At 44.6% G+C, this 12,062-nt stretch overlaps 1 protein-coding gene across 10 annotated transcripts in view; it reads left to right on the forward strand.

Annotated features, from left to right (window-relative positions):
* The window catches only part of CRACD (capping protein inhibiting regulator of actin dynamics), a 246,994-nt gene that overhangs the window by 187,791 nt on the left and 47,141 nt on the right, over positions 1 to 12,062 (forward strand). For 7 of the 10 annotated variants that reach the window (XM_036334702.1, XM_036334716.1, XM_036334733.1 and 4 more), the window contains one exon: positions 6,759 to 6,930. In XM_036334702.1, the coding sequence (XP_036190595.1) occupies positions 6,759 to 6,930 (172 nt within the window). Of the gene's footprint in view, positions 1 to 5,992; positions 6,107 to 6,507; positions 6,931 to 12,062 lie in introns of those variants that run through there. The other 3 variants (XM_036334742.1, XM_036334756.1, XM_036334751.1) reach the window with 3 other exon arrangements.

Here is a 12,062-nt window from a genome sequence, read left to right on the forward strand (position 1 = left end):
CAGGTCAGCTCCTGACACGTGGTGTGGCACAGCAGAAGTATGAGCAAAGTGCACGGAAGCCAGAGGGAGGTGTGATTAGTTATCACTGGGCTTTGGGGACTTGGGAACAGCCTCGAGGACCTAGGTCTTTGAATAGGATTTTATCCCATTGGAAAAAAAAAATGAAAATGGCATTTCTGGATGAGGAAACAACACAAATCCAAGCTCTACGCCTTCCTTAGAAGTCTCCAATGTATGCCATAGCCCATCCACCCCGGTGCCAGGACCTAGGGTTTGGATATGGGCTGGTTACCACGTTCTCCGCTGGTGAAAGCTACAGCCACTGCCACCCTGGGCCTCTTGCCGTTTGTCCCAGGGCCCCTGCCCTCTTCTAAAGGAGTGTTAATTCAGCAGGGAAATATCCTCAGTTTAGGGTTAACAACAGAAAAAAGGATGGACCGCTATGAGACTTTTGAGGCTAGGTCGTAAAGGCCGTATAGCGTATGTCTAGCTGTACCTCTGTCCTTGCCTCTGGAATACGAGTATCATGCCACGAGGAAGCTCAGGCCCCATGGAAAGATCCGTGCAGGGAGAAACCCAGGGTTCCTACCCTTCGACTCCATCTGAGCTCCCAACTGACAGCCAATACCAACCAGTTGATTGCACCGTCTTGGAAATGAGTCCTTTTGCCCTCCGTCAAGCTACCTCAGCTGATGTGCTAGAGCAGAAACAAGCTTTCCCTGACAAGCCCTGCCCAAATTGCAGATTTCTGAGGGGAGAGAGAGAGAGAAAGAGAGAGAGAGAGAGAGAGAGAGAGAGAGAGAGAGAGAGGAGAGAGAGAGAGAGAGAGAGAGAGAGAATATGAATATGAATGAATTATTGATCCTGTCTCTTCGTTGTCTGAATTAGCACAGCAGCAAATATCTTCCTCCCTCTGTGCTTCCCCAGTAAAGGAGCAAACTGTTCCTTCTTCACCCACGTAACCTGACAGGAGGCCATGGCCCCCCTTCCCTTCTCTCCGGAAGGAGAATCGCAGTCTTGTCATTGTATCGTCCCAGGGAGCACAGCCCATCGGCCATGTTGCCAACTCCTAGTCTTTACTGAAATGTTCCAGGATTGTGGAGTCCAGTAAAAATGTGATAGCCACCGAGTATTTGTGTATCACCGTGTCCTTCAGTAAGTAATCTTGTTTAACTAGATAGTTCCCTCTTCAAAGTATCCAGTGTTCCAGAGCTAAGAAAAGGTTCTGAAGTTCCCCGGCTTACATAGTAAAATTATACAGTCCAGGCAGTTGTCTGTGTTCTGTGTTTTAATAAATGCTATTCACATGTGTTAAGTATACGTGTTTGAAATCAGAACTTGGCCCCAAATGGTAGGTTTATTTAACCAAAATGTGTGTCAGTCAGCTCACTTGGGTCTCCTGAGCAGGGTGCTCTGGAGTTTGAGGGAGGTATGTGCATGAAATATATGGTACCTAAAGAAACTAAAAATTGTTGGTAAGAAATATGGAAGGCAAGTGTTTCCCAGAGAATGTTCAGAAGAACACTAGCCATGATGGATGTCTAAACAGCCAAGTCTCCATAGCCAACAAGTTTTGGGAAGCACTGCATATTCTCTGCTCCTTTGGAGAGCAATCATGATATAGGATATTAAAGACCCTGGAAGGTCCCTGGTAAAGAAACATATTTAACTTTATTTTACCCGGGTTCTCAAATGAACTGGTCTTTGGATAAGAACCTGGTACCGACACACAGAGCCCAGTCTGAGAAGCCCCAGATGAAAACATTTATGATCTCCAAGTGAACTATGATAGGAAATTCTGTTTCTCATTTGAAAGCGTACCATATGAATAATCCAATGCAGAGAAATTGTATGCTTCTATTATTTTAGGTTTAGAAATGAAATGTAAGAATTGCATCCTTATGACAAATGGAAAACGAATCAGATTTGCTTGACTTGCCCAGTGATTTTTAATTTTTAGAAACGTCTATGTAAACTAACAATTATGATGATGCAGCCAGTACATAATTATATCTATGAAGTAATGGATAATGAGCACTTTTTTTAAATGGAAAAAAAATCCCTAATATAATTGTTAGATGATGACAATACATTAATGCAGTACTTAAAAAGAATGAAAATTACCATGATCCCTGAGGATAGTGTATATGCATATGTACATTCTTTCATGTGAAAAATGATAACACAAAAATGGTGAGATATTAAGACAATGTGGCACCCACTGTCTTTTCCCCAATAAATTCAGTCTTACATCTTAGGATGGTACATTTCCAGAGAGGCTGGCAAGCAGATGTTTCGTAGCTCGTAAGAAATGGAATCAGGATTTGAGCCAACTCTTCTTATCTCTGGGGCCCATGTACATAACCCTTAACTAGAGCTGTAGCCAATTTTTAAAAAGACACAATTTAATAGAGGGAATATTTCTTCCTTCTCCCTCTCTCCTTCTCCCCACTACCCCAACCACCCAACCAAATTAAATTTGTGTTGTAAAATTCTAAAATGCCATCTTAAATACTCTGTTGGAGAAAACATTGCTAAACTGTTCTCCTGCTCTATGGCATTTGTCTGTGGGAATATTTCACATCAGCATTGCAGAAGTGCTCTGCCTTACTACATTGTTAAAATTGCTTTGATCTTTTAGGCCCCATCTGTACAAAAAATATTCATGGTAACAGTCGGTGTCATCTGTCAAGAAAATAGCCGCTGCTGATGACCATGCACTTAGCCAGTTGATTCTGTGGAGACAGACTGTTAATATAGCCCCCAAATCATAAATCGATCATAAAATAGTTCATTTAATGCATATTTATAGGCTCATCTCAGGTTTTCATAATGGGTGTTGTGGCATAGAATTGCAAATGTTTCATAACATGTAGGTACTTGTTGTCCTGGCCGGTGTGCTAAGTGGTTAGAGCACTGGCCCTCACAAAGAACATTAGGCAAGTGTTAAATGACACCATTATTGTGTCTGTTTGCATCTGAAGGGTCAAGGGTTTGATTCCCAGTCAAGGGCATGTACCCACATTGTGGGCTTGCTACCCACACCCGGTCGGGGCGTATGTGGGAGGCAACCAATTGATGTGTCTCTCTCACATTGATGTTTCTCTCTCTTTCACTCTCTCTCCCTCCCTCCCTCCATTCCACTCTCTCTCTGAAAAGCAATGGAAAAAATATCCTAGGGTGAGGATTAACAACAACAACAACAACAAAATTAGGTACTTGTTTTTTGGATGTGAGAAATCTTATACTGAACTTTGAGAATAAAACTGGGGGATCAACTCAGAAAGAGTATAATTCCTCCTCTGATTTATAGGCTCATTCCCTATTGGTGTTGCTTAATCACAGTTTGCTGTCTGAAGGTAGGGTGGGCCTAAATGTAGTTACTGGGACTTTCCATAAAGTTAGCCCTGGAACATTAATTAATTGCCACAGTCATTAGTAAAAATAGCATTTAAAATACACATTTAAATTGTATTTAAAATGTAAAGATATCTTGACAGAAAGTATGTTACTAATTTTGCAAATGAGGATGATGGAAATTACTTTTTATAACCGAGATGTGACCAAACACTAAGTCTTCGGAGCAGATTGTAAGCTTCCGTGTTCTGACCCCTCCTCCCAAGAGAGAATGGCATTCTTAGGACTTAGACGCTCTTTTCCTCGTAGCAGGAAGGAGTGGTTGTCGGATGGGTAGTTCAGGTAGGTTTTATTGTCCTCTTACCTTCCTGATAATAACCAAGGGATTGCTGAAACAGCCTTTCCCGAGTACTTCTGAGCTGTGTGCTCCCTGACATTTGGACTTTGACACGTCTTCCAGGATAATACGTGTGTACTCATGCCAAGTCATTGCCCATCTAAAGTGCAGCACAAAGTGCTGGAGTGCTTGGTTCACAAACAGTCCTCAACGGGCCAGCTCTGCAGACGAGACCCCCTGAGGGAGGCCACTCTCTGCTTGCTTGCAGCCCAGCAGGTTCTCAGGGCTGAGGCTCCTCATCCTGGCATCTCCCCAAGGCTGTTTCTGTCCTGTCCTTGTGTTTGTATTCAGCTCTTTCCAGGTTCTGTTCACTTTCTGTCTCCCCCAGCAATGTGACCAATGCAACAAAGATTGTATATGGTGGCTGCCACCATTCTGGACATTGAGGCAACACAAAGGACCCCATCCGCCTTCTTGACTGACCAAGTCACCCATTAGTTAAATACACAAGTAACCTGTTCAAGAAACTGTAATTTGTCTCTGATGATCGTTCACTCCCTTGGTTCCAGCTCAACTGAACGCCACCACATCCACCTTGACTTTAGAGCAAATGATGATCTTTTTTTTCTATCAATAAATTCTGACATAATTGCCGGAACCGGTTTGGCTCAGTGGATAGAGCATCGGCCTGCGGACTGAGGGGTCCCAGGTTCGATTCCGGTCAAGGGCATGTGCCTGGGCTGCGGGCACATCCCCAGTGGGAGATGTGCGGGAGGCGGCTGATCGATGTTTCTCTCCTATCGATGTTTCTAACTCTCTATCTCTCTCCCTTCCTCTCTGTAAAAAATCAATAAAATATATTTAAAAAATAAATAAATAAATAAATTCTGACATAATAAAAAAATTCTCTAGTTAACTTAAAAGCTGGGTCAGTGGGCCCAGGCTGGGAGGAATGATTCATAACTGATGTTTTTAGGTTTTTGCTATGGTCTTTGAGAATATTCCTGTTTAGACAATTTAGGGTTAGATATTTCTGCAGTGAGAAAAAGGCAATTGATAAAAAGGGAAGAAGGAAGAATTTATCTCAGAAATAAGTGAAAGTGGCTGTTTGACCATTTATCATGGTGACCATTCACAATAATGGTGTCATTTACATGTTTTGAGCCTTGGATAGTCAAAAAGAAAATGTTGACTTATCAGTCAGTGCCAAAGACCAATTATATAATAATGTAATGATACCTGTAGTGCCTTATAGAATTTTTTAAAATTTAAGATACTTAATTGACTCATTTTATATAAGGCCAATTTTTTTAACACTTGCCTAATTTCTTTGCTGGTCTTCGAAATCCTCTGGTGGTAATTTTTTAAAATTATCCACTGGAGATTTTGCTCATGGATACCAAAAGTAGATGTCATGAAAATCTCTGGCCGATACTCCTGAGTAAGTGACCACTGAAAGCATACAAACATTCTGAGATCAAACCTTCTAATTATTTTTTACCGATATTGTCTCAATTGTATTGCGCACTTTATTGTCTTTTAAATAATACAGAGTGAAATTTTAACTTTTTTGAGGACTACATGCCTAGCACAAAGCCTTGGGTGTGGAAGGCATCTCGTGTGTTAGAAATCTGCCTTCCATTTCAATGTAAAATGATACAGTGTTGTTTCAGGGACCACTGACGCTTGAAGGTCTGTTTGCATCTATACTAAGGATCCCAGTATATGTCTTTTTGTAATTGGTGATTATTGTATCTGCTTCCTCACTGTCTGATGCCACTGCTTAGGGCAAAGTGACTTAAACCACTTCTTCCACCCTTCAGATTTTCTCTCAGAAAAGCCAGAGCTGAAGATCACCAGAGATGAGGCAACTACCTTTGAACATCAGTAACCTCATTTTTATACCCAGATCTCTCTGTAGACTCTCTGTCGAGCAAAGTTCTGGGGGCTCTGATACTAACTTGAGGGCCCTATACCTTTGTGTTTTATACCAATGTTTTTCTATACACGTTGTGTATAGAAATGTTTCAACTTTCCTTTTCCCTCAAAGCTCCTGACTCCAGCTTCAACGATGTTTCCCATGACATAGATAAGTTAGCTCATCTCTCTGTACCTCAGGCTTCTCATCTGTAAAATGGGGATGTCAATGCTACCAACCTTACCGAATTGTGGTGAGGACTGAGTTCATGTTTGTAAAGTTCTTAGAGCAGTGATGCATAGTAAGGGTTAAATAATTTAAGAAAAAGAGTGCCTGATCACTGGATACATGTTCTTTAAACTTTTTTTTCTTTTCTTTAAACTTCTTAAAGGGAAGATCTGAGAAGATGCCCTGGCATGGGGTGATTTATACTTCCTTTGCCGAGGTGGGAGTGGCGTGATGTGAGGAATTTGTATCTGAAACTGAACTGGAAGGTATTACCTACAGTACCTGTAGGCAATGCTGGCTGTGAGCCTGGGTCCCGACTGGATGAAGCAATGAATGGAAAAATGTTCATAACGATTCCTGTGGGGCTCTTCGCAGTAGTTTTAAAAGGAGACAAGAGAGAAAAACTAGAACTATGTGGGGAAGGAGGGGATAGGGGGCAACGCTTATACCAAGCGTTAGCGGTTTTGTTCTGTGTGCGAAGGCTGAACGAGTGCTTCTCAGAAGAGATGATACACATACACACATTTTCTTAAACAGCCGTGTGGCTTATGCGTTATCTCAGCTTCTCCCGTGGAGGAGGGCACGGGCCACCTGCTTTGTTTAAGAAAGCAGACGCCACCGGTGTGTGGCCTGTGCGAGGGGTGCTGCGCCTGGAGGCTTAGAACCCCTTCGTGCTGTCCCAGGTGCTTCCTGGGAGCCTGAGGCAGACGCGCACTGCGCTCCTGCTTGTCTCCGCCTGACTGTGCGTGGACAGGGCAGGCCCTGGCATTCCTGGCACAGGGCTTGGCCGCCCCTTTCCTGTGATGGCTGCCCTTTGCCCCAGCTCCCTGGGCTGAGGCAGCTCAGCTGTAATTTGCTCTGAGGCTCCGGGGTGCAGCCCTGTCAAACCGCAGCGAGTGTTTATCCTGTAATCCGCAGACAAGAAGAAGGGAGGCAAATTCCAGCCTTTTAAGAAGTTGTTTGGCAAAAGGAAAAAGAAAGACACTTCGATTTCCCGGGAGCCGGAGGCAGGAAGGAAGAGCCACTCTCCCCAGAGCGTCAGCAATGGCACCTTCTCTTCCGATGAGGAGACCCTGGAGGACAGCCTAAGGTAACGACTCACCTTTCCTGTTTGTAGATCTCCTGTGGGGCCCGGGTGGGGAGTGGATCCCACAGGGTGTGTCCCATCGCCGCCGGGAAGGTGGGAGACTTGCGGTGCTTGGTGTGCCCTGTGGAGGAGTCGCCTTGGGGAGCTGGTAGAGGAGTGTGGCCTCGCCCCCTGGGAGAGCCCTGGGCTCTGCGCCTTCCTCTTGCCGCCCTCGCTGGTCGTGGCTTGGCTCCACAAGTGTCCTTGGATGGAGGAAGACCTCCTTTCTCTGTCTCATTGTTCTGCAAGGAGAAAGGTGGGTCCTAGATTAGATTTTGCACCCAGATTGAGGATACGGGCTGCCCAGGCACAGGGTGGTCGCCCTTCCTACCCCTGGCCATCTCTAGCAACTTCCAGAACCTGTCTGGGTGCGATGGGCTTTCAGATTCTGTTCTTTGTTTTCTGTGTTCTTCTCTGCCTCTCCCCGTCTCTCTCAGAACAAACACAGGCGCTAAATCTGGCCGTGATAGCGTAAGGAACTCAGAAAGGCAGGGTCAGAAGGTCTGTTCTCACCCGAGTGCTGGGAATTGGAGTCAAGTCAGAGATGTTGCTGCTGACAGCTTAGAAGTCAGTCCCTCCGAGACTTGCCTGCCTCCAGCTGGCACTTGTCACTTCGTATGGAAGTCATTGATTTGCTTGGTTGTCTCTCTCACTCGACTGCTAGTGTCCAGGAAGTCAGGGACCAGGTTTTATTCGGCCTCATCTTAGGTGCTCAAAAGGTGTTTCCTATGAATGCCTGGCACTGATGTAGTTCAGCTGGACCTTGACTAACGTTTCCTTCTACATCGTTTCATTATAACATTGATGAGAAAATGTGATTCCCCGCCAGGCCACTATCTGTGTGGAGTTTGCACCTTCTCCCCAAGTCTGTGTGGATTTTCTCTGGTTTCTAAGCCCCATCCCAAAGACATGCATGTGAGTTGAGCTGCTGTCTACATTGTCCCAGGCTGAGTGTGGATATGGGTGGAGTGTGGGTGTGGGTGTGAGTGTGAGTGGCCCTTCCAGGAAGGGTTGGGTCCTGCTTTGTGCCCTGAGCTGCAGGGATAGGCTCCAGCCACCTGTCACCATGAAATGGAGTAAACGGGTTGGAAAAGAATGATTTTACTCGTTTTTATTAGTCTTTTTTAAATGGATGTATAACTCACATTTATGTTAACGTTTAATATTAGAAATGTTTGGGGACTTGATTTAGAAACTAGAGGCCTGATGCACGAAATTCATGCAAGGGGCCCAGCCCTCGCAGCCCCGCCCACTGGTCATTCAGGAAGGTCGTTCCAGAAGGTCAGTCTGCCGTCCAATCTAATTAAATATTGCCTCTTTATTACACAAGAATTTAGTGATGTTTTTGTAACCAGAAATAGGGATCTTAACTCTTTTTTGTAGCCACCTGTAGTAAAATTGGTTTCATTATGTGTCATTTCACTTAAAGTTGCCGCTTCTAAGAACCTCTCAACAAGAACGATGTCCAACTAGTGCGCGTGGAAGTGCTGTGATGTGTGATATTCTTACTGTATTTCAAAGACAGGGACAGAAGCATCCTCTGTGGTGTGTGTCAGTGAGCAAATTCGAATAGACACCACAGTGGTGCACAAATGACAGAATCCGCAGGCAAGCCTTGTGCTGAAGCCCCACACGTGCTCACCGACAGGGCTTGTTGGTCTCAGTGCTGCCTCTCTTCCTGCACAGGCCATGTTAGCTTTCCGTTGACTGTAGTAAGAAAACTTGGCTTTAACTGGAGGAAATGATTTTACTGGAAGGTGAACACAGTTAGGCTGACCTCACCCGGGCTGTTGGGATGTCAGTACGGATCCTTGTTGAGGATTGTCCAGGACGAATCCCTCAGTTGTAAATTAGGCATGTGAGCCTTTTTGCATCTCAGTGTCAGAATGAGGTACAGATACCAAAATGGTACCAAATAGTTGTGCAGTGCAACATGGGACTGAGTCTAGAAAGTTCTCCTTTGTTGTGTGTGGTTTTTTTTGTGGGGGGGAGGAGGGGTTAAATATAGTTTTATTGATTACAGAGAGGAAGGGAGAGGGAGAAAGAGCAACATCAGTGAAGAGAGAGAATCATTGATGGGTTGCCTCCTGCTCGCCCCCTACTGAGGGGGTCCTGCAACCTGGGCATGTGCCCTGACCAGGGATCGAACCGTGACCTCCTGGTTCATGGCCTGATGCTCAACCACTGAGCTGGGCTAGGGCGTTCTCCTTTGGGAGGACGGTCCTATGAAGTCGCACCTGGTCCTTTCCGTGGTTTTGCCAAGTCCCTGACCTCCTATTGAACTGTGCCTGGACCCTGCTTGTTCTCTTCTCACTCAGGTTCTGTTCCTTCACCCCGTGAAGTTTCCCTTAGGTTTGAGGTATTACAGAGCCTTGGAAAATTCCACACTGGATCAAACAGCGATAAAAGACAGGTCACGTCGCCTGTTCTTATTATCGACTCTTGTTAAACCCACATTTGTGAGACAAATGCTATATTTAATTGACCCTTTTCTTTATAATGAAGCTGGAAGGATAAGCTCTGGATAAAGAGTTTTCTAAAATGTCTCCTTACAGATTTTAAAAATTAAAAAGGATGGGAATATAGACGTCTTTTAAAACATGTACCCCCCTTTCTTCTCAGCAATTGCCAATTGCCATATAAGTCCACCCACAGAGTATTCATTTCTTACAGTACAGCTAAACTGCTGGTTATTTGTCCTGTTCACAGATGCAGAAGGTGAAAGGTGCTGTTTCCAATAATTCTAATTTTCAGTTCACAGCTCCATCAGTGGGTGTGTGACGTTGCACTGTGTAATGATTCACAACATTTCTGCGCCTTTTATTTGCCGTCTCCAAAATAGGCCGCTCTCGCTAAAACACAAAATTCTGTTAACCTGGTCTTGGGTGGAGGTTCCCAGGAGGCGGATTTCAGCCCGACGTGAGGGAGGATTTCCTAATTACGAGAGCTGCCTAAAATTGGGGAGGCTGAGTGTGTGCCAGCAGGGGCCGGGACTGATGAAGGGGAATTTCGGCACTGGTGGGAATTTAAAGGAGCTGAACTTTAACTCCGAATAGCTGCAATTTTAGAAATGTCTCCATGCCCAAAAATAGCTCATTATTGATCTGCTCCTTCTGTCTGAAATTTCTCATTTCCTTTGGGCTCTTACAGCATTCTATTCTTTCTCTAGGTGAGAAGCCTTCATTTTTCCTAGGCTGCTGCTTTTAAATTATACATGCCTGTGGGAAAAGCAAAACAGTAAAACATGACCCGTTTTTAACAACTTAACGTGACTTCCTTTATTAATTAAATACAACTACGTGGATATTAAAAGGGGAGAAAGGGTCATTTTGGTGAACAGGTTTGGGAAATTCTGGGCCAAAACAAATTAAATAGGATCCTTTACATAGGACTTCAGAGAGCCTTCCTTCACTATGCTGATTTACTCTTAGAATCTGCAAAAAGAATAGGGTATAGAGCAGTGGTTCTTAACCTTGGCTGCACATTAGAAACACCTGGGAATCTTTTTAAAATCCCGATTTCTGGGCCTCATCCTCCGGAAATTCTGTTTCTTTGTTATGGGGTGGGGCCACAACATTAGTAACAAAGAAACAGAATTTCCGGGGGATGAGGCCCAGAAAACAGGATTTTAAAAAGATTCCCAGGTGATTCTAATGTGCAGCCAAGGTTGAGAACCACTGGTATAGAGCATTCCCAAGATTGCTTTAGCCACAAACCCTTCTCTCATGGAGACTATCCTGTAGCATAGATTACAGCTGCCACTTATTGAACTCAGTACAATGTGTTTTGTATAGATGAACTCATGTAATACTTACCAAGGCACTCTGAGATTGACATTCTCGTCCCCATTTCAAAGATGAGAAAACAAAGGCCAGAGAGTGACTCTGGTAAGTTGCTGAGCCACTGCTCCAGTGTGAAGTGTCCATTCTGAACCATTCTGAAGGCTGTTCTGCTGCAGCCTTCCTGGGGAGCTAGTCACGTGGCCCTGAGGCACCGGGCTCAGGTGTTTTCCTGCCCTTAGCTGCCTGCCCAAGGCTCTCCTCCTCACTGGGACTCCACTTGTCCTGCTTCCAGTTTCTGCCTAACATGCAGCATTTACTGCCGTGCCATGCACAGCTACAGCACTCTATAGTGAGTGCCAGCTGTAGGCCGCAGTGAGAACTGAAGGGGCTCCAAGGAGGGTGAGCGCACTCTGGGACTGGAGCTGTCAGGGAAGGGTCAGGAATGAGGAGCCCTGAGCTGGCTCCAGGAGATGGGCGGGATTTGGAGTGGCTAAGAGACAAGGCACGGACATCTCAGATCCCAAATGACCGCAGCAGAGACTTCCACGTTCAAATGAATATGGCAAATAGAATTGGAGGGAATTTCTGTAGCTTAATAAAGGGCAGCTACAAAAAATCCAGCGTACCGGTGATGTATTACGGAATTGTGCACCTGAAGCCTAGTATAGTCTTACTAACCAATGCCAGCCCAATAAATTCAATAAAATAAGTTACTTAAGCATATACTCAAAAAAAGAAATTAGAGAAGATTTAAATAGCCCTGGCCAGTTTTGCTCAATGGTTGATTCCTGGTCAAGGACAAGTACCTGGGTTGCAGGATCCCCGCCCTAGTTAGGGTGGGTGTGGGAGGCAACCAATCAATTGCCTCTCACATCTTGTTTCTCTCTTGCTCTCCCTCCCTCCCTCCCTTCTGCTCTCTCTCAAAAGAAAAAAAAAATCAGTGGAAACAATATCCTCAGGTGAAGATTAACAACAACAAAAAGAATCTAAGTAGATGGAAAGGCATCTCATATTTATGGATCAGAAAACTTAATATTGTTAAGATGGCAATACTCTCCAAATTGATCTACAGATTCATTGCAATCCCTATCAAAACCTGTGTCCTAAAATTGACAAGTGGGTCCTAAAATTCACATGGAAACACAAGGGACCTAAAATAGCCAAAAAAGTCTTGAAGGGCTCACACTTCCGGAGTTGAAAACTGGCTACGAAGCTACAGTAATTTAAATAATGTGATATAAGTTGCCCAGCTAGTGTGGCTCAGTGGTTGAGCATAGACTATGAACCAGGGGTCACAGTTCGATTTCCGGTCAG

This window comes from Myotis myotis, unplaced genomic scaffold (assembly GCF_014108235.1).
Source record: "Myotis myotis isolate mMyoMyo1 unplaced genomic scaffold, mMyoMyo1.p scaffold_m19_p_1, whole genome shotgun sequence".
NCBI classification, from domain to species: Eukaryota; Metazoa; Chordata; class Mammalia; order Chiroptera; family Vespertilionidae; genus Myotis; species Myotis myotis.